The 23,076-nt window shown below is 45.3% G+C and overlaps 1 protein-coding gene across 1 annotated transcript in view; it reads left to right on the top strand.

Moving 5' to 3' along the window:
* The window catches only part of TMEFF2 (transmembrane protein with EGF like and two follistatin like domains 2), a 125,409-nt gene extending 105,536 nt beyond the window's left edge, over positions 1–19,873 (top strand). Inside the window, exons 8-11 of the mRNA XM_058027435.1 lie at positions 11,677–11,800; positions 13,303–13,461; positions 18,128–18,214; positions 18,617–19,873. Coding sequence (XP_057883418.1) covers positions 11,677–11,800; positions 13,303–13,461; positions 18,128–18,214; positions 18,617–18,713 — 467 coding nt within the window. The 3' untranslated portion in view covers positions 18,714–19,873. The remainder of the gene's footprint in view (positions 1–11,676; positions 11,801–13,302; positions 13,462–18,127; positions 18,215–18,616) is intronic.
* The last annotated feature ends 3,203 nt before the right edge of the window (positions 19,874–23,076 follow it).

The raw sequence follows: 23,076 nt of genomic DNA, 5'->3' as shown, positions 1-23,076 counted from the left end.
AAGCTTAAATTTGTGTGGTGACATTAGAGCCTTTTGAGGCAAACCCAAGAACACTCAAAGGTTTGGCTCTGTCCCTCCATTGCAGGGTTTCATGACAGATGGGAAAGAGTGTATCTTTGGTAAAATAGCAGGTTTTGCTGCAGTGACATTTTATATTGTTTTATCCATTTTCTCCTACACTTAAAATTGGGACTAGTAAGGGATATCTCTCCAGCTCCAGGCATGGGAAAGGATGCACACTGCTTGGTGTGCTCCTGTTTACCAAGCAGGAATTTCAAACGTACAGTCTGCTGAAAGCCAGCCCTCTGGGCAGCCACAAAAGATTTTAACAATACAGCTGGACTGATACAAAAAGCAAGGTTGTAGACTGTGTGGACCCATTGCCATCACAGTTTTACAATGCAGGACTTAGGGCAAAGGGGTGAGTAAAAATAGCATCAAACCATGTAGGATTCATCCCTCAGCAAGTGTTTGATTTGTATGGAGGAGTGATCACGGGTTTGCAACATGCCAATAAAATGTTTCTGAGCATAACAAAACTTTTCTGAATAGCCGGAACAAAAGTATGGCTGAAACCATGCTTTTAGCCAACAACAGACATATCTCTGAGTAGTCACAGGCCATTCAGGGTCATGCTCTGGCAACTAAAATAACCAGGATATTCACAAGGGATTTGCCAGGCATGTGATCCAGGAAGTGTACAAAAATACCACATATAGGAGTCAAGTATTTTTATTTCAGTCTCCAATTTTCTCACACACACTTCCCCCAAAATTCTGCAGCTCTTTCTTTAGTTTCCTGGATGAATCCTCTCAGGCAGCATGTTTTTACAAGCACAGATGCTACCTTGGAAAAAAAGAAAAGAGGGAAGGGAGCCAAGTGGGTGTTACACTTCAGCTTGGCAGCATCTTGCCAACATGTGCCCCAAAAAAAAAGGAAAAAAGAAAAAAGGACTGCTTTTAGTAATCAAAACTGAATATGAAATCAGTGCAAAAACTAGGACTGTAAAACCTTCAGAGTGTCAGAAGGACTGAAAGAAACGCCTTGTAGCCAAAATGACATCCCTGACCTACTTGTCCGCGCTGTCACGTACCTGGGTAACCTTTTCTTACTTGTGCCTTCCATCAAACCTCTGACAATTCTGCCATTCATACTTGCTTTCAACTGTAATTTTTTGAGATTGTTTGAAGTGTGAAACCAGAAAGTAAAGCCTCATAACACCATGCTGGCAGACCTAAATATAAGTCAGAGACCTTTTCAAGCACCGCTTCTCTGTGGAAAACAATCCATTCAGACCTGGAGTTCCTATTGGAAATTAGGGAGCAGACTGGTAATTGGATTAGGGTGTGCTTTTATGTGCAGCAGTTTCTCAAGAGGAAGTTCCTGCTTTGTTTCATTGATTGCCTGCCTGATCTTTCTGTCAGTAAAAGCCATGCAGGCAGCTGAAAGGGGTGAGGATGGATGGAAAATGTGTTATGTAAGATGTGCTGTTCTCTGAGTGTGATCGGGTGGATACAGGCTCTAAGTGCATCTCCACACAAACTGAAGCATGCTTTGTTAATCTACAGTTTAATTGCTTAAAAGCAATTTCTATCAGTGTACTCCTTACAATCTGGAAGAGCTGCTACTTGCACCAGTCCTGCATAAGTGCCAAAGAAGGGGAAACTTCAGGACATCTGGGGTTGGATGTGCGAATTGGAGTCAAGACATTGGAGAGAAAAGGAAGAAACTGTATTTGTCTTCTACATTTCTAGAAGAGGTTTGGAAATACCAGATAAAATTTACAGGTGTGTTCCTGGGAACATGCCAGGCTCAATCATACATGATACAGGAGTTGATGTGGCAGGAATTGCAAGGGCATAACTTAGGGCACAGCAGCGCTGCTCCGAGAGGACTTGCACCCCATTTCTCCAATTTCGTCATCCCCATCAAGGAAATTATATGTCCTAGGTGGGCAGGATGAATCCTGTTTTTTTCTGGATGGGCTCCCTCCCATTTTTCTGCTGGAGCTCCCCCCAAGCACACCCTCAGCTGGGAGATGGAGCCATCATCAGTCATGCGACTGTCCCCCGGGGCAACGCCAGCCAAACGATCCTGCTCCTTCCACACATCAATATTCCTGACACCCGTCTTCAAACTTAGGTCATGCATATCCATCTACTTTTCAAAAAGTGTCAGAAGGATACAAATATCCCTTCACTATTTTTAGAGCCATATCAAAAGTATTTATCAGCTTTCTGGCACCTCATCCCATTTGTCATAGTTGATGCTATCTACCAGTTGGCAGTGGAGGATGAGGTGCTCTAGAAATGCAGTGGCGGGTGGATGAAACTCCATAAGCTGAGACCACAGCGAAGGTGACTCTTGGGAGTTGTTGTGCCTGTTGTCACAGTCAGAAAGAGCCTGTCATGGTCTTCTGAGAGCAGGCAGAGCCCGGGGCTCACGGGAGCAGCTCATCCCCACCTCGGTGTTTCCCAGCCCAAGGGGATGTGGAGGCAGCAGGGAGCTCAGGCTGGGAGCAGGGCTGAGCTGTGGGAGAGGAGGACAGCTGATGTCTGGTGACCACCATGGGCTCTACTGTCCACCAGCCCTCCCACATCACCTGGTGATGCCCAAGGAGTGCTTCCCTCAGCACACACCCTGCCTGTGCATCCCAGCTGCAGCGTGCACGAGGATGGAGCTCAGTCAGTGTTACACATAATTTGTACTGCTCATGCAAGGTGGCACGGGAGAAGTGCTGAGAGTCGTGTTTTGCCATGCACACATTGCCAACAGGAAACTCTTCCAGCGCCTCCACAGCACACACCTTGAGGCCTGAGCTCTTCCATGTGCAGGTAACATGTTCTTGGGCCTCATGCCACAAAACCAGGCTGTTTTCATAGCACTGTTGGTTTTTAGAAGGTAATGTATTCAGGTTGAAACTTTGCCCACATACCATCTGCTTCAGCCTTATCTTCTTTGACAAGAAAGCTGAATATATAATGTCCACTTGGCTTTCCTGGTGTTACATAAGGTTGTGGTTTTTGTGTTAGGTTTGCAGTTTCAGAGCTCCTCAGTGGCTCCTGCAACATGCTCCTGCTCTTGTTTTCAAGTGGAAAATCAGTGACAAAAATCAATACCATCTTCATAGCTATAATGAATGTGACCCACAGGCTTTTTTTAGGATGACCACAAGCTTCCATCATATGTCTGAGGCCTATTTGCAAATATTGATTGGTATTGCAGATTATCTGTAGCCATTTCATATGAAATCTTAAGGTCTTGCAGTTTTGCTCTCTGTGCTCGGTTTGGTATCAAAGGTACAGCTATAAATCACAAGACACCACTATTGATAGCTAAGGTTGCTGAATTGTGAAAATTAATCGTTTCAGGGGGTTTTTCAGCTGCTTAAGGAGGATGGTTCTCAGTCAGCTCCAAGTGAGGGAAAGCACTGCTTTGGAATCACAGCAGACTGTTTACTTGAAGTTGGGGAAAAAAAGTGGAACCTTCATATGCAAATGTATGGCATTTGGAAATGTCATATAGCTACATCTACATATAAATAAGCTGCTCTGGAGTGCTGCACTAGCCGGGCTGCTTTGATATAGAAATTGCATAGTAGCACACAAAGCAGAAACAGCAGGACGCCGCTTGGTCAAGTTCAGGGAGTTTTGTTCCTTAATCATCACATAACAAAGTTAACTAATAGTGCTGTGTCACTGCAGTGCTAGTCAGGGAAGGGTTGTAAAGAGCTGCTGGTTAGTGAGAATCAAGTCTGTGTGCTGCTGGGGCTGTGCAGCATAGATGGGGTGGTGGTCTGTGTGCTGTGCCCCAAAAGACGGTGATAAATGTAGATATTCCTCTGGTAACGTCCCTCCTAGCCATCCTCTGCAGATCCACACCTGCTTTCTCTGAAGGAGACACAATTTGATTGAAAGAAGCATCTTCTGCTGCTAACATCCACATACTGGGATGGTGTTTCCATCTCTGTTTAATCTGGTATTAAGCAGTGAATTGAAACTCTCAGACTTCTTCAGAGAGGACATAGAGAGGAGCCCTGATCTGGTTGTTCCTGCCCATATTTTACCCCCTCCAAAAGTGGCTCTAATGAGTAGCTGGAGGAGAGGTGGATGGGAGAGAAAACAAGCTGTGGGCTCAGCTGTTGGGAGGAATTTCTCACAGAGGGTGACACCCACTCTGCTCCTGCAGTGCCGTGTGATGGATCCAGCACTCGCCCCTGTGCCTTCAGGCACGCAGCCTAATTGGAGGGAACCTCACAAATCTCTAAACTGACACCAACTCTTCTTCAACACAGAATTACAATAATAATAAGGTTAACTCATCCTCTAAGGGCTCTGTCATGAGCTGCCTAAGGAGATCATGTGCAAGGAGATAAACTTTATTTCTTTACACTGCTGGTTTCTGAAGGGGGAGGACGCTGCTCCCACAGGGCTGGTGGCATCTCTCTTAGGCAGGAAAATCTGAGTGAAGGGAACGTCAGCAGCTTGCCAAAAACAAAGAGTAGCTGAGTTAGCACGAAGGGGGATTTAATCTATTCTAAGAATGGGGTTAACACAGATTTATTCAATCCTGACACAAAAGAAGGCAGCACAAACTGGGCCCCTTTACCTAGGGCTTTGATAAACCCACAATACAGCCCTGCATCATTAAATCACAAGCTAGCAATGATTGCAGCTCTCAAGACTGGCCCTGGCAGTGACTGCCTTAAAGAGCTCTGTTTACTTCATCTACAAAAATGTGGGGAGATGGCTTGGGGACAGGTGACACACAGATGACACACAGATGACACGGAGAGCTGGGGACCTCACAGTGGTCCTCTGTGGAGCTGCTGCAGGGAGAGCTCAGTGCATCAGCCTCCCTTGAACATCCTGGAATCAAGTGTGGATTGAGAGGGAGAGCTCAGGGGATCAGCCTCCTCCTGGTGTCCTGGAATCAAGGGTGGAGTGCAGCATCAAAAAGCAGTGACTGCTGCTTTCGGGGTGGCCTTGGTCAGGGTGAGAGGCTGAAATGTGGCAGGGAAGCAGAGGAGGTCAGACAAGGTGAGCAGCAGCCTGCCTTGCCTCCCTGAATGAAACAATCACCCCAGGGAGGAGCTCAGCCTACTGTGAGTACCTGGGCATGCAGAAAATGCTGCTTTGGAGCAACACATTAGCCCAAGTGGTGTTTTTTCTCTTCCAGTATAGCTTACATTGCTGGGTGTTCCCGTTCAGAGGTGTGAGCGGTGCTTGCTGCCACATACCCACATCACTGTGCAACTTTGGGTTGTATTGCACCTTGTATTGCAATAATTACTTGGTATAACCTTCTTTTACGTGCAGGAGCCTTGGAGTTTAGGGGCCTGTACAATCTCTAGGGTAAGGCATCTGTGAATTCAAGGGGACAGCAGACACTGCGAAAAACAAGGGTAAAAAAAAAATAAAAACCAGTCCTGGTTTAGTTTTGAGTAGACAAATGTTCTTGTTATGTATGCAGGAAAATGATTAACAAGTTGCTTGATTTCAATCACTTTTCTCAAAGAAGGAAGATACATTCACAGATGTTGTAAATAAAAGTGCTTCTTGATTTCCAAAGTTCAGCAACAGCTTTAACATATATAGCATAGCCCCCATATATATGCTGACAAGCTGAAAGTATTCTGTTCTCCATTTGAACATCTGGGGATTATTAGTGTCTTAATTCATTGGTTTCTATTATTAATTATGGCAGCAGGCTGAATAATTACGATGCATTGCTGCAAAGACAGAGCACAATATTTTTTTTCAAAGTGCACTAGGACATCTTGCCATCATCTCAAACATAAAAAGCCCTAGATTATTTTTAAAAAGGAAAATGGATTTTATCTTATTCCAGGGAACTGATTTGCATAGGGACATTTAAAATTAATAAATTACTGTGTTCAGCAAGCCTATTTTGTGCCTGAGAAAAGAAGTGAATGTAATTTATTTCACCATGTTCCATTTCATTTTTTCCCCTTGGTGAAGCAGCTAATATGGGAAGGGTATTTTTTTTGCAGTTTATGTAGAAAAGCTAGCTTCAAGTTTGTACTTGGAGTGGCTGCAGGAGGAATTTAGGCTCAGGCTGCAACATAGTGGTGCCAGACGTCTTCAGCTGACATTTGGTGTCTCATTTTCCTCTTGCTCTCAGGGAGAGTGGGCTGGTGAGCTCCCTCTTGAGCAGCAGCAAGCACTTCCTTCGGAATTCTCACTCAACGCCCACCCAAACAGTGATTTTCAGGCGACTTGCTTGCACACATTTCCTTCATTGTGAAGAGGCACTCTGGAATTGTAAAGGCAGGTTTCAGGAGAAGGGAAGGCGAGGGGTGAAGGTGCCCCCTGGGCTGGCCCTGAGCAGCTGGCAGAGGGCAGGTTTGCCAAGGACAACGTGCCTTGGGGCTGGCCAGCCAAGACCCAGGAGAAAGCTCTGTTCTTTCATCAGAGCTGGCTCTGAGCTGGGATTTTTCAAGGCAGAAATGAAAGCCTGCCTAAGGACTTCATCCCCAAGCTGCTGTGGGATCTCACTTCCTGTTGGATGCTATTGAAGTACCAGCAAACCTGCTAAAGCAATTCTGCACTTTCAGAGGGAGCAGCACCGTTACCATCCTTCCCCTGGACCTCTGATGTTCCTGGCCTGAGAAAAGTTCCTGCAGATGTTCCTGGCCTGAGAAAGTTCCCTTTAACATCCAAAGAGCAGCAGTTGCTGACTCTGTGAAGACTGAAGATGAGTAACATAAATATGCCTAGGCTCATCCACAGGTTCAGATTCTCACCTGTAGTCAATCACCTGCAGCTCTTTCCCAAAATTCAGAGCATCCCTGCCTTTGCTCCACAGGTGGATATTCTCTGCATGTTTTTTTTCATTTCAAACAAGAATTGCACACAAAGTCTCTTTCATGCAGAGCAGAAGAGCTTTCTTAAGAAGGTTCCCAGTGCTGTGCTCTGCAGCATCTCTTTGGGACCTGCCAGGCAGGTATGAGGGGAATATGCTTCCAAAAGAGGTTGAGAATGTTAAAGGCATACATTTGACCCAAAAAATCCCTTTTTCCCTTCATGTGTCCTCTGATAATGTGGTGATGTGTAAGGAGTCACTACTTCAATATCAGCAAGAGCTTCCGTCTGCAAATTTGACTGACCTCAGCAGTATTAAAAGATTAAATTATTATGTAAGTCAATTCTCCTTAACCACTTTTTCCAAGGAGATAGGTGTCAAAATAGCTTCTGCTGCACATCATTCACTGTCTCATCCCTTTTTTGATTAAATATATGTGTCTCTATGTATTTTAAGGCCTTCCCTTGGTCCAGGGATGACTGTACACTAGGTGTTAATATTGTATGTGAGCCAATATTTTCTCATATGGGCATATTATTTCCAAAGCTCCAACATTACCTCCTGTACATCAGCCAAAGTGCTAACATCAGAATTTATGGGCTGTGTATATTCTACTTTGCTTGCTTGAAATCACCTAGAAAGTCTCACTGATTCACACATGAAGAATGACAGATTTATCAGCCCTGCAGAACTAATTGTTAAGTGCCTGGCAGTCAGTTCTTGGATACAAGAATCCTATTTTTGCCTAGATTTTTATTTTAATTTCTCTAAAGTGGATTGTAGGACCTTGTGTCTGGAAAGAATTTTCTGGGCACTCCAGACAGTACTTCATATAATCCTCATCAAGGGCACGAATGGATTTATTCCTTTGTCAGCAGCACCAGTGCACATGTTTGGTTGTGGAACAGAAGGTCCATGCTAGCTCAGATGGGAGCTGGGGACCATTGAGGGCTGCCCAGGGAAGAGTGTGGCTGCCTGGTTTTCACCACTTGCAGAGTCACATCCTACCACCAGGCAGGCTGCTCCAGCTTTTGAATTTCAGCTTTCACTGAAATAGTTACCTGGGAATCTGAGTGGCGTACATCCAACTTCCAAAGACTGAAGGAAAGCCATATAGCTAAACCAGAAATTAAAATTAAAATGATACAAAATATATTGGAAATCATTTTTCTGCGCCGTCTTGATGAAAGACAGGAACAGGCACAGATATTAAGGAATTTAGACAAGATAGCTTTAAATAATTTATTGAACATTTCAGAAGACAATCCATCAGGGAAAGCAAGATCACTGAGTGGGTGGTCAGCCACACTGGGTATCTTTTTAGGATCCAGTTTATCCCAGAGAAATAGCTCATCATCTCAGCATCTCCCTGCCATCCAGAGAGGTTGGAGAGCAAGGGTTCAGCTGGGACACTTCTCCAGTGAGAGATGATAAGCTGTTTGAAGCTACACACAGTAGCATCTGGCCCCCATGCACTTAAAAATAACGTGTTTTGACTAGTGTGTCTTATTTGATAGGCTATCATGTCATGTGCTGGCACTAACAAGGGATGGGAACAATATGAAATGTCATGTTAGGCTAAAGATGAAAAAATGCTGCAGAAATGCAAAAGATGTTGGCTTCATCAGAGTGACTTTTTCCATCACAAAAGTGCTTCAAGAAAAAGATTCTTGAGTACAATTGATCTGGAGGGGGAGGATGTATTTCTTTTTTTGAAATAAAAAGGACAAGCATTTTGAGAAATGTGGCAGGAATTTCTTTTGTCCAGAGGTAGGAGAGAGTGATCCAGTGAGTCCAATCTTTAGTCTTTGCAGCTGGCTTCTGCCTCAAATCCTGTCCATCACAAAAAGGTACAAGTCTGTCCTTCTGGCACAAATAAAACTTGCCCACGTTGTTGCCAATAACAATGCAGCAAATGTAGTGTGTGAAGAGGAGCTACTGAATTTAACTTTACTGAAACCTGAGTAACTTTGAAATTGGTCTGTGTTACTGCTTTATGCATACAGATCTGCTGTGCTTGGAAAAAAAAAGTGGGTTTGTATTTAGCTTAGCTCTTTGTAGGTGTGAGGTTGGGATGGTAGAGGGGCTCCTTATTGTAGTGATACTGTACAAATTGCATCCAATACTGAATTTATAAATAATCCAAAGTTTTTTGGCTAGAAGTCTTAATTTCTTTAATTTAGGTTTAATTTTTTTAAATATGTACAGTTCTTGTTTGCTTCATAACCTCAGCATTGTTTTTATTTATATCCTGTCTTTTTAGAATCAGTTTATAGTTCTTGTTCATGGTGATGTAAACCCTGTGATGCATTCATAAGAATTAGTATCTCATCAACAGCTGGATTGCTGAAAAGTGCTCAGGTCCTCCCAGAAATAGGAGCAGTCAGTTTTAACATGAAGGGACTTTTAGAGCATGCCTGGGTGTTTGGGTCTCTACACTGGCTCCAAAAAGATGGATTTTGTAGTGAGAAAAATAACCTGTTTTGAGGCAGGAAAATTCTCAGTCTGAACGAAATGATGTTTTTATTGTGGTCTGTATGTCAAGTAAACTAAAAATGTGTTTTTTCCCCCTCTCTGCCTTTATATAAATCCCTGACTCTGTTGGAGGAGTCATCAGTCAAAATGAGATACAGATAATTTGTGTCTAAGTTTTGTGGGCTCTTCTGAGACAGGTGACAAGTGTTCCTGTATGAAGTGTTTACCCTATGAAGTGTTTATCCTACAAATGCTAGCAAAGCTTGAGCCATCTCATTTTAGATTCAGTAAAGTTTTTTCCATCACAACATTATGTTTAGAGGTGTAATTACAAGTTCTGCATGATCCTGGATTTACTTTAAAGTGTGCTAAAGACCTTGTTAAAGAAAACAACATGTGGATTTCTGCCCTCATGATTGCCAGCCCTACAGCCTACACACAGTGAGGGCATCTGCACGTCCACATAGGTCCTGGTCCCCCTTTCAAGTCCCAGGTGAGTCTGTCCTGGAAGTTAAAATTTCCTCCCATCTTGGAGTGATTTTTAAAAACAAAAATCAAACCAAAGGATTTCATACCATTTTAATCACACTGCTGGCTGATCTGAGAGAGGAGGGATTCGTGCACTGAGTGGGGGTGCACAGACGTGGCAGAGGTACCTCAATACCTGAGAAGGAACAATCAGAGATACACACAAATGTGCATGTGCACACAGAGCAGTCTTCTTCAGAGAGGAAGCAAACTTCCTCTAGTAATGGAGGATTTGAAGGAAATGGCATTATGTTTTCCACCATGGAAAATAAAAGTGTATTAATAAGGATCCCATAGTTCATGCTGCAGTTTCCTGGACAGAAATAGATTGAATGTGGGCCACAGCAGAGGTCAAGCACACCCAGAACCCAACAGGCACAGTGCATAAGTGATCATTACATGGGTAAGGAGTCCCACAAGCCCTGAGCACATTGAGATCTCTGTGTGTGCCATGGGCAAGTCCCTTGATAGCTGACACATCACACACATTTATTCTGTCTGGGGGGATTTCCAGGACAGAACTGGGCTTGTGTTCAGCATATGTGCATTTGAAGAGATGCACTTATGGTCCAGAGTGCAGAGGCCCTGAAAATCCTAAGGATGAGAGAGAAGCTAATGCTGTCAGCAGGGACACAGAGGTTGCCTGTCATTCGCATTTGCTGGGAGCTGCTCCTTGCCTGTTTCCACATAAGGACAATATAACCAACTTTATTTGTGCAAGTGGTTAGAGACTCTTACAACTCTCCTTGGACAGCAGCGACAGAAAAGAAATTCATTATGAAAATCTGGATCCTGGATCTGCTGCACACACTTTTCCCAGAGGTGGGATAATACCTAAGCATGCCTGCTGCTGGCATGACTGGCTTGGAGGCAGAACACAAATTGCAATTGTTTTATAACACTCAGGGACTTCCTTTGGAAGATAAAAAGGCTTCAACTTATTTGCGTGCAAGCTACATTTCCTCAGACATCCATCATGAGATTTATTCTTCTGTTTTTAATTAATCATGGCTAGAAGACACTATCACAGAAAAAGGAATGTTAGCATTGGTTAAATGGAAGAATTTGGCAAAGTTACCCAGATTAATTAATACCTTGATGGCCCACAAAATTCATGTGAGTTCATGGTGGTGACACTCTGTGTTCCAGCCTGTGAAGTTGAACACATAGTTGCTTCAAAACTAAATGAAGCCTTCATTTTCCTGGCTGCATGAAGGGATTTCCCAGGATTTGCAGTCTCAGTGACTCTTTAAGTGCTGCAGAAGTAGGCTCAGAATATCAGAGTAGTTTAAAGTGCTGGATGCTGTGGGATGTGGAGGAGGCCACTGGGCTTTAGGGCATGGGTGTGCAGCACTGATGATAAACTTCAGCTCTGGACTCTTGCTCTGCTTCAGCCATAAAATGGTCTTTCTGTACATGTTCTCCGGAATTAAGAAATGTATAATGTGTATTACATGCAAATGTCCAGATTCTCTTTCCCAACCTTGTCTCGATTTGAGGAGACAGTCTATAAAGTAAAACAGAAATAATCAGGTATTTTCCATGTGCTATTCTGTCATCAGATTTTGAATAGTCACGTTATTTTCTCAGGTGTCTCGTGCTGTAACTTAACAGGAATTAGAAAGGAGTGAGATAAACCCTTGCAAATCTCACCAACCTGTTTGAAGGGACAAAATCAGCCAACCTGTTTGAAGGGGCAAACCCTTGCTCTTGCTTTGTGTGAACAACATCTTTCACATCTTGCTCTCTTTTTTTTTCTTTCCCTTCCTCTCATATGTTGAGTTCTTTCCATCACTTCACCTTATCCTGCATGGTCAGGTTAACTTTCTCCTTCACCTGTGTTCACAGAGAATGCAAATAAACTGGAAGAAAGTGCAAGAGGGATCTACATCCCTTGTCCAGAGCATTACAATGGATTCTGCATGCATGGCAAGTGTGAGCACTCCACAAACATGCTGGAACCGTCCTGCAGGTAACCCTTCTCCTACCAGCAAGGGAAGGCTACACACATGGAAATACTGATTTACAGAAACACTTAATCTGGATCAGCTATGGAAAATAATGGCAACCATGGCCCTTTGTGCTACTAAATCCATCAGACTTAAATTATTCAACAAAGTCCCAAAAGTGTATTGAGTTATGAACAATGTTAATTGACTGTAAAGCCATCTAGTAACCTTCAGTTATATTTAGATGTGTTTTTAACAGCCCTTCACAGAGCACTCAGCCCTCACGAGGCCCTCCTGAGCCTGAGGGAGAGGAGTGCCACCAGTGTGTGTCCCTGCTGGGGCAGGAGTGGTGCTCGTGGGGCAGCTGGCTTCAGCAGGAGGGGATTTTGGAGGAGGTTTGGGCAGGGAGGAGGAATATAGTGGAAGCACTGTGGTGCTCCTGCAGTGAATGCCTCCCTGCACAGGGGCAGATATTGCTTCTCAAGTGCACCCAGTGGCCAGGTGGCTGGAAAGGGACTGTTACACATGAAGCACCATTTTCCTGGGACACTGGAATGGGAGCACAAAGATACACGCCAGACTCTCCCTGGGGCAGAACCTCAAACCAGCTTCTCCCAGCTCACACAAACAGCCAGGACACATTTTGCTCTTTGCAGCTTCTGCGTTTTAGGTGCTCCATTCAGCTGAAAAATGTCATTTCCTCAAGGTGCTGGCAGCTGTGGGAAGGCAGGGGAGGAAAAGCAAGGAAGCACAAGGCTTAACCCATCAGGGTTAGTGCTCCACTAACACACCTGAGAGGAGCCCAAGCCATCTGTCTCAGTCCCTGACAGTTGCTGCTGCCATTGACCTGGATTTTCACATCTTGCTTGGGCAATTAAGGGGAAACAGGGCAAGAGCTAGAACTGTAAAAGCAAAATCACAGAGCAGAGTGGAGATGGCAGGCTGCAGGAGGTGAGCTGGTGAGCAGTGCAGCAGGCAGCATCGAGGTGGATGGCTGCAGCATCAATAAAGGGGTTTTTTATAGCAACCAGACGAAATGTAAATGATGTATCCGCTTTCAGGAACATCTAATCACATTTCATATGGAGCCTGGATGATTGCTTATCACCTCCTTAGGGGTAATCTGCATAAGGAACCACAGCTCGATGGCTTTTCACCCTCCCCCATCTCCCCAAAGAAAAGGAGAAATCTAAAGTATGTTGTGCAAGGAACTAAATGGGTTCTCATCACAACGTGCAAGTAGTTCCACTTGAAGCCAGTCATGTCTTGGTCCCCTGGGCCCCTCCTGGCACTCTCACAGTGTTGTTCACTCTCACAGACCTTGGTGACACTGAGGACCACAAGTCTTCCCTCTGAGAGGTTGAGCACTCACTGATACTCTCTCTGTGGGAGTCCATTCTGCAAAAAAAAACAAACCAACATATAAGCTTATGCTTCAGCCACTAATTTTTTTTTCCACATACAATTTTTCCAGTATTCTTTGAAAGCAGCAGGTATAATGAGGAACAAACATGTTTTATTTCAGATGCGATGCCGGCTATACTGGACAACACTGTGAAAAAAAGGACTACAGCGTTTTATATGTGGTTCCAGGTCCAGTACGATTTCAGTATGTCTTAATAGCAGCTGTGATTGGAACCATCCAGATTGCTATCATCTGTGTTGTAGTCCTTTGTATTACAAGGTCAGTATCTCTGGTATTTTACAGTAGAAAGAGAAAATACATTTGTTTTTCCTGCAATGTGCGCTGATTATACTGATTTCTGCAGTGACACTACTGATAACAAATGCTATTTAATTCACCAACAAACAGAAGATATCATCTGGTCCAGCCAGCAAATGCTCCTTCATTATTATGACTGATTTTTTACTTCCATCTTAATCAAACTTAGGTAGCAACGGTGCCTACAGCAAGTGAAGTTCTCTATTTTGTATTCAGATGCTTGGACAAATATTGCTCATACAAACAGGGGAAATATAAATACAGCAGCTGGATCAACACTTAATAAAACTAATCATATCTCCATCTGGTTTCCTTAAGGGCCCATTCCCTTAGTCCTAATCAGGCAAAGCATACAGACTTTTAAGCCTGTTTGCAGCCCCACTGATTAAATGATTTCATTAGGCTTGAGTGCATGTTCAAAGGCACTGCACATGTTTTAGGGTCTTCCATATATGATGTACTCAGGGTTTTTTCTTTAGTGAGGAGCAGAGGGTTGTGTGAATGGAAAAAGCCCCAGGGTAGTTCAGAATGAGAGGGGTAAATGCAATCCTTCCCCTCCATGTGCTGCTCTACTCCCCCACTTGACTGTGTTACTGTCTCTGGGAGGGCTTGGGGTAAGTTCTGAAGGTCAAACATCTACAGGCTTCTCCTGGAAATCACAAGGTTAAAGTAATTCAGCTAGCAGCACTGATAAATTCCCTCTTTTAAAAATTATTTTCTTTTTAAAATTAAAAAAAATGTCAGGTATCATACCTCCATATATAATAAAATCTCTATTTCAGTCCCCATGTTGCGCTACCTGGCTGGAAGACAAGTGTAGAGCATTTGTTCCAAGAAAATAATAAAAAAAATTCATAAATCCTTCTCTGGCCTAAAGGCACAAAACAAAACCTTTTTTAGCCAGAGTTCATCACCTGAATGGCAACTACCAAATGAGGCAGTAGATTACAGGAGGTGGTGTTCACAGAGGTAATTCAAACAACCAAAAATACAGCGTGTAGTGAGAGTGTATTAACTGATAATGGAATAAATGTGCATTGTTTTGTCAAGTGAGTCTAGTTTTGTCACCTTGATGCAGTGAGCAAAGTACTTCATATTGAAGAATGAAGACAGGGAGCTCTGAGTGATCTGGTACTGTAATGCAAATTATCTGTCACACTGTTTTCATACAGAGACAGTACCTTTCCCCCCACACTTTGTAACCAAGTCAATTTATGATCTTTTGACTCTTTTCTGTAATGCATGTAATTACTGCAGAGCATGCTCCATCCCAGCATAATGATTTGAGATACATTTGCAGAACTGTGCTCTTAAGTGGCCTAAGAGAAATGCACGTGACAAGAGAGCGTTGTGGCAGCATATGCATGAGCAATTGAGTTTTTGAAGTTCTCTGCTTTGGAGAACCTGACTGTCCTGGTTTGAACTCCACACCCTGAATTCTTGAAAGTACTGAAACCACCTTGCCAGGCTCCTGGGAGAAAGAAGGGAAACTTCACTCAGAGGGCATTGCAGCCAAATTCTTTGCTGCTCATTTCAGTGCAACTTCAGCTAATTAATTAACAAGCGAGTTTGGTGCACTGCATCCATGTGAGCCTCTCAAAACTACCACTGTAATCTTCCAGCTATCATTACTGGTGTTGCTCTTAAAATTTTACCTGTACAGTGGTGCAAATCTCTGGGGGTGTCCTCCGTTGCTGGAAGGCTCTCAGCAAGTCCTGGCTATTTTTGGGGCTATTGTTGCACAGACACTTTAATCTGAATAAACAGGATGCTGACAGCTGAGGTTTGCCCCTGCCCCTTCCTCTGCCTCCTGGGCACTTGGCCCTCCAAGTTGGCATTACCATTTCTGTAGCCACACAACCAGCAGAGTCAGAGGATGGACTCAGCTGAAAATGCAACCACAGAAGTGATGATAACTGGGGTTTAAGTGACTTGGTGCTTGGCTACTCATCACTAGTGCCAGCAGTGGGAATAAGTTTCTGAAGTGGAAGAGTAGGGAACCAAAGGCCAAGAGGCACAGCAAGGCACAGTCTGCCCAAGGACTTTTAGCTTAGAGATAAAGCAAAATAAGAAGCAGTGATTAAAGTGAAGGAGGATGGCAAATAATATAGGTATGGCCTAGTGTCATAATGATTCTCAGCAGTTTTCTTTACAGCTTTGCATTTTTAGTGCTTCCCTAATGTTTAGTCACAGCAGCTTATTTATGTGAAGAAATAACTTGATTAAAAATGAATGCATAACGTGTTTTACCTGCTATGAATCACATTGTGAGTAACTCGAGCTCAGGAGCAAAGCTTCAGTGGCGGGCGGGAGGGCAGCCTGTGCTCCAGTACTTGGTTTACATCGATGGAACTGCTGTGCTCATAAATGAATGTACCCCCCACACAGTGCACTACAAAGGACTTTTGATTAAAGAGTTAAGAACCAAGGAAAACCTATCACTCGGTTTTAGCAGATGATTAAGTCTCAAAAGCTGGTTAAACACCAGTGTTCCCCTTAAGAACCCCTGCTGCACTTCAGACACAACCCACCTGTAAATGCTGTAGCATTGTGTGTAAGCAGCCTGGGGCCTTCCCAAGCTCCCAGCCATGGGTAATGCACAATTGAAACATGGGCATTTTGGGTTCAAAGATGCTTTTTCATCATCTTAATTGGAGTAATCTCTACATTTGAATTGATTTCTCTCGAGCTTGAAGCAACGATATAGATACTGTCAGTGTTGGTCTGGGGAAAGTGCCCATGAGATGTTCATCTCCTTGCTTCTAGCTGGAGCAGTTGGTATCCACCATGCACAGCTGCATCCCCTGGGATTGCTGACCATCCTCATCATCCCCCAGCCCCCTGGCCACTCCACATTTCATAGAAAATCAGTCTGGTTGTGCCCACTGTGCCCTGGTTCCCTAACCCTACATTAAATGGCAGAGTGCTGGGGCAAAGCAGGGCTGTAAATCCAGATGCTGGGGGCTCAGGGAGGAGCTCTGGGTGCTGTTGGGGCTGTCTCAGCCCGTGGAAGTGTCCCTGCAGAGCCCCAGGAGGCCTGGCTGGGCAGGAGGGGCTGCGCAGGGACAGTGGCCAGGGGATGCTCAGGGAACCAGCCTGTGCTTGCCAACAGCAGCTCCCTGCCTCACTCCCAAAGGCTGATGGCCTTTCCAGGGAGCTCACAGTGAATAATGAGTCTGTCATGAGATCCCAGACCGGCTGAAGTCTGCCTCAGTTCCGGAATGAAAGCTCTGCCCTGACCCCCGAGAGCGCAGGAGAGGCAGCCTGGTTTTTCCTGGAGCAATGAGAGCAGCCTACTTCACTGCTTCCCAGGAAGGAACCAGGCAAAATATAGCCCACAGCCATACAGCTTCTCATGAGGGGGTGGTCCTGGTGGCTTAGAAGTGAAGCAAGTCAGGACAGTCTGACCCATATTTTGCTAGACACTTACATAATTGTATTCCAGCATTTTTAAAAATGTTTCCTAAGTTCTTATGCTCCTGTTTAGCCTTTCAGTTGACGTCACAAAACTATAACATCATTCCATTCAACAGGGGGGAAAAAATGACCTTTTTTATTTCTGTTCTGCTCTTAGTTATTGTCACAGAGCTGCAGGCAAGTGCTTTAAGCTCTCACTGCACTGAGGTGGGCTCTCCCAAGTGCATAACCCATAGGGTTTTACCTAATGCTGCTGAAAGCCCTCCTATAACAGAAGAACAAGTCAGCCCCATACAAAGAGAATTTTTTTCCATGCCAGTGTCATCTGGAGTCTTGTGGGGCCTCTTCTTGTGGCACCCCAAGAGTGTTTCAGTCTCTGTTGTGCAGCTGCCCACAGTTTTTACCATAACCACCTTTGGCTTTCAGCTGATTAGAACATCCTGTGGCCTCCACCTGGGATTAAACTTCTCCATGCTTTCTGCCTGAGGGTGCCTTTCCATAAAAGAAAACCAGAAACACACCATTGGCTTTCCATTAGGGAGAAATGTAGCATCCCCACAGCAGGTGAAAGGTTGAAACATGCCCTTGCTGAGGAACACTGGAGGTCCTGAGACACGAGGGGTTTGCCTCTGCAGCTGTCCAAAGGAATTTCAGACTTGGGGCTTTCCAGCACAAGTGCTTTCCACAGCCAGCCAAGCAGCCGTGGCACGGTGCAGGCACCTGTAAGTGCAGTGGCTGTTGGCTCATGGGCTGAGCATGGAGCATTGCCAGGGACACTCAGGGGGGCTGCTTGGAAAGGCAGGCCCTGCAGCCACTGTGTAGGCACTTCACAGACCTGGGATGCTGGCCAGGTGAGCATGGGACCATCTTTGCCATGGATCCATGGACCATGGATCTTCCATCTGCACCTCGCCCAAAATAAACCCATTATTTAAAGCTGAACAACGCGGTACTCTTGGGATCATTGCAATGCAGCAGGAGTGTCCAGGGTTCAGGAATCCAAACATCTCCCTTGCCATAATTTTGTTCACAGTATGTGTTTGGGGATTGTGGTGGGGGTTTTTTGTGGCAGCTAGTTTCATTTCACTGAGGAGGAAGCACATTGAGGGCTGGAGGATGCCGCTCTTGCCCTCGCGTCCCTGCTGCCCCCGCCACCTCTGGAGCAGATGTGTTGCTAAGAGCTGTGTATTCTCACAACTCTCTTTTCCAGGAAATGTCCCAGGAGCAACAGAATCCACAGACAGAAGCAAAACACAGGGCACTACAGTTCAGACAACACAACAAGAGCATCGACAAGGTTAATTTAAAGAGCGCATGTTTCCACAATGGCAAAACTAACTGCAGAGAGCTTGGACTACAAAATACAGTATTATAGACAAAAGATTAAGACAAGATCTACACATGTTGCCTTGCATTTGTGGTAATCTACACCAATGAGAACATGTACTACAGCTATATTTGATTATGTATGGATATATTTGAAATAGTATACATTGTCTTGATGTTTTTCTGTAATGTAAATAAACTATTTATATCACACAATATAGTTTTTTCTTTTTCATGTATTTGTTATATATAATAAATACTCAGTGATGAGAAAAAAATTGCCTTTCTTAAATTTGCTGTATCTCATAGCTGTGTATAGTCTTGGGATATTGTGTATGGACACTAACAAGTCTCTTTTTTTTTCTTTTTCCAGTTCTAGTGGCAATTTTGAGTCTACTGAACTCAGTAGTAGGGTTTTGAGTTGGTCCAAGATCAGCGACAATTATGGATGTGGGAAAGGTGAAGAATAATTTAACCTACATTGAGGAGGGATAAAATATTTCAGATCCGGAGTCAACTACATTTCATCAGCCTTCTTCTCCCATGCCATCTATCTTTACTCTCCCATAGCTTAGGAAGTCTTTGCCTTCTAAATTAAATCCTAACCGAAGGGGAAATGGAAATTCTCGGTAACCGCAATGAGAGTGTCGGGGGTAACGTTTCCATTTGGGATGGAATTAGGTGTCTGTCAAGGTGAACCCTACAAGAACACTTGGCAGAATCTCCAGCTCTGGTCACTGGAGTGAGTGAAAATTGCTTCTCACTCTTGATTGAAAATTATTAGGTTAAAAAAGTTAATAACATAATAACAGCTGAAATGCCAGTCCCATTTGCACCTCGTGAACATGCTGATATAATTTATTTTTTCAAAGAGAAGGTGAAAAACACTCAGAAAATACCTTATGAATAACTTTATGGGTGACCCTACTCCATTAAATGTAATGAACCCAAATGTTGGCTATACCTCAGGAAAATAAGGGCATGTGTTTTGTCACATCCACATGATGGACAAGATGCAAAGTTATTTCTGTGATAGCTGAAACTCTCCAAAGCACATCCTTTCCAGAAGGTAATTCTGCTCTGGTTTGTGCTGTGAATTTTGAGTACAGCAGAGTGAGACTGCAGGGCAGAGTGGGGTAACATCACTGCTGCTGGATAACATCCTCTGCACTGAGTGCCTGAGCTGAGTAGCAGAACTGAGCTAAGGAGCCCTGTAAGAGCAGTCACTGTGCTGCTCCTCTCCAGAGAGACTTTGCCCAGGCAGAACGTGCCCAAGACAAGAGTTAGGAGCATTTATTTCTCAGTGCCATCACCACGTCAGAGTCAGACCTGGGCTTACCAGGGATGATGTCTCATGAGTGCGTTTCCATTTCCTGCTTCAGCATCCATCTGGTCACTCACAGCAGCCACCACCAAGCCCAGCAGTGACAGCCCACCCGGCCTGGCCGTCACACACGGGTGCAGCAGTACTGCTCCTCTAACATGACTTTGGTCTTCCCCTCCCTACCCCAGCCTGCTTTAAAGTGAATCCATTGCATGATGTTCACACGGTCTCAGTTTTTGTCTTGTTCTGGGTTTCTTGGCTTTTTAAAGGTAATAAAAGGTGATTGGCAAGAGATGCCTCCAGACACCTGGTCTGTGCTGATTGATGGGAGTGGGAGTGGTGCTTGCACAGGCAGAGGGGCAGAGGATGGCACAGGGCAGCTCTCTGGCACTGGGGTGCTGGCCCTGCAGGGACCTTCTGCTCCCTGGAACTGTAGGCTGGGCCAAGGCAGAAGGAGAGGGGGCCATGCAGCCACCCCCTGCTCCTCAGCCCTCAGCCCAGCTCCAATACTGGATCCTTGTTTTCAGATTGGAAGGGTGATGGAGTGGGGCAGGAGTGCACAGCAGAGGCTGAGAGCAGATGTGACCTGGCTGGCTGCACCACAGGGACGTTTCCAGGCTCAAACCCACTGCAGGGTACTGCTCCTCCCTGTCCCAGTCCTTGTGGGTTTTGTGTCCCACATTCAGCTCAGCCAGGGTGGTCTGACAAGGGGCACAGGCCAGGCACAGCAGCTCTGCACAGCACAGGTTTGGTGGCACAGGACCCCCTCTAGGGAGACTCTGCAAGCTCTGTAACTCATGCCCAAGTGGCATTACACTGTCCCTCCTCAGACCCCTCCGTTGCTGAGCCTGCCAGAGCCATGGCAGCAAGCTCCTCTGCAGGAGGAGCACTTCAGCAGCAGCTTGAGCATCAGGCTGAAAGAGGCAAACGCAGCCCTACCCTGCAGACACCCTCCCTTTGTGCTTCCTGAGAAAGAGTTGGAGTCTAACAAGCATCAAAACCACGTATTTTGAGCCAGTTCCAAATGTCAGTGTCAGTCCCCCCACTGGGACTATCAGGTCTGGATTGTTTATTTCAATCACTTACATTAGATACAAAAATCCAACATTAGCACATACACATTGCCATGGAGCTATAGCGATAAACCTAATTAAAAAAGGCAAAGTTTGGCCTGGACAAAAATAGCACAGCATCACTTAGGAGGGAAAACAGGAGTCCGACACACTGTCTCCAAACTTCCCAACGTTATGAGCCTGCCTTTCACAGAGCAGTGGCACATTTAATCCCCAAACAGCATTTGCCAGGTGTCATTAGCTGCATCCCCAGCTGCAGGGCTGGCACAAAGCCTCACACCTCCCCAGCAAGGCCAGTGTTCAAATACCTGATGCAGACAGGAGGGCAGAGAGGAGAAAGGGATTTTCCTTTTAACACATGGGGCAGGTGCCACCTCTTTTGGTCTTTCAAACTTAACCTTCAGCACGCTGGCATGGACACACAGTGTGACAGTAACAGTGCCTTGGGGTTGTACGTACAGGAACGGAGATTTCTACCAAAGACATTTGCAGAAACTACAAAACACAGCAAATTTGGAGATGTGGACTTTTCTGAAGGGTCTGGAAAATGTGTGTTTGTTAGACCCTCATGCTGACCAGAACTCGAGACGTGGCAATGTCTGTGCAGATGAACAGAGGATGCAGGGAGGTGGGCTGGGCACATGGGCAAAGCCATGGCTGTGAGGATTGTGCCATGCACCCAGGCAGAGCCCAGCTCCTCCACCTGGAGTCACACACAGGGGTGAAAATGTGGTGTTGTTTGTCCTGCTCTCAGTGCACGCTTCAGCAGCCCTGGGCACAGAGCAAGGTGCCTGTGATGCCCATGGAGACAGACTCAGTGCTTGGGGAGGGCAGTAATTCATCTGTCTGGGCTGTTTCACAGGCTTTCTCTGCATGGCACAATGACAACTGCAAGTAACCTCAACCACCAGCATTCATCTACTTTAAAAACCACACTAAATGACCAAATGTGCAAAAACACTGAAAATACCAGTATTCCACACTCAGTGTGATGGCTTTGGAGCAACACACATGGCCCAACAGCCTACAATTACTTCCTGGCTGTTGTTTTACCACAAGCCACACTGAAAGGTATAAAAGGTAAAATTAAGAGTTAAAAATAGGACTGTTGGCACACCCATTCCCTAAGGAACAGCCTGTAACATTCCTGGAGCAAGAAACCGTGTTCTTATTTTGTGCGTGATGCATTTATCACAAGAGCATCCCGACCTCAGTCCTCAAAATAAAGCCAAGCATGCTGTTAGCAGAGCCTCTCACCCTCCCCAGCCAGGGGTGGTCAGATGTGTACAACACCTTCGTGCCTTGGGATGCTGGGCTGGATCCCAGCCCACAAGGAATTCACCTGCAGCAACCATCCTGACTGCCTGCAGTGCTGGGGCGTTGTGGAGGCCTGTGTGACACACACCTCACCCTTCCTTTCCCACCCCAAATGCTGCATTACAGGACACCTCACCACTATGGTGCCTCTCCTTAAAGCCTGATCAGACGTTCATTATCAGTCCCTTTCATCCAAAGATAATACGACATGATTTACAGAACATTATCATTACAAAAATATTATAATTAATGAAGGGAGGCCGGACACCCTGTTCTAACAGCTCAGAACAGAGGCGTTCCTGCTCCATCAGGGTGCCACCAGCACATGCAGCCCTGGTTTTGCAGAGGCTCTCTGTGCCAGCCGTGCAGGGCAGGGATGCCCAGGTGTGTCCCGTGCCCAGGTTAACCCAGCGGGCAGGTGGGCGCGCGTGCCGTCTATCGCTGCCTCCTCTTTTCCAGAAGCAGCCCTCAAAGAAAGCCTCATCTTCAAAGAGCTCTCTAAAGCTTCTTTGAAAACAAAATGATTAAAGGCTATCTTGCCTCTCATCCAACATCAGACACATCGCAGCCGCATCCTTGCTTTCACCCCTGATTATGCATGCGGCTTCTCCCAGCTCCCGCTTCTGCGGCGGCGTGGAAGTTACAGCCCGAATTAAAAGCGAGCTTCATTACTGCACATCAAAGCCAGCGCTGTGCCTCGGCCAGCCTGGCCCTTTCTTTAATTTATGGGTGCATGGCCAGGCTGCAGCCCTGCTCATCAGGCAGCTGCAGCCCCCACAGGTTTGGAAGGCAAGCTGAGGGTGTAGCGCTGTTGTTGGTGGGGCTTTTCTGGAATAATCAACAACCTCAGCTAAACTTGAAGGGAGATAAGAAACACTGGGCAATCACACATTAAGTTTTTAGAGTAACTTAAAACTATTATTATTAAAAATATAAATAATACAAATATTGTAGCTGTATTTCTGGTCTCGACAGGCCACGGCCTGGCTGATGGAGCCTCTTACACTATGCTCTGTCTGACATGGAAGTCAAAAATCTCTTTTTTTTGCCACACACACACACAGCACCTGGGATGCTGCACCCTGACAGTGCCACCAATGCAGGCAGAAGGGGCACGAG

The sequence above is a fragment of the Melospiza georgiana genome, chromosome 7 (assembly GCF_028018845.1).
Source record: "Melospiza georgiana isolate bMelGeo1 chromosome 7, bMelGeo1.pri, whole genome shotgun sequence".
NCBI lineage: Eukaryota > Metazoa > Chordata > Aves > Passeriformes > Passerellidae > Melospiza > Melospiza georgiana.
The sequence above is the reverse complement of the archived record's forward strand: the minus strand, read 5'-3'. Positions and strand labels throughout refer to the sequence as shown.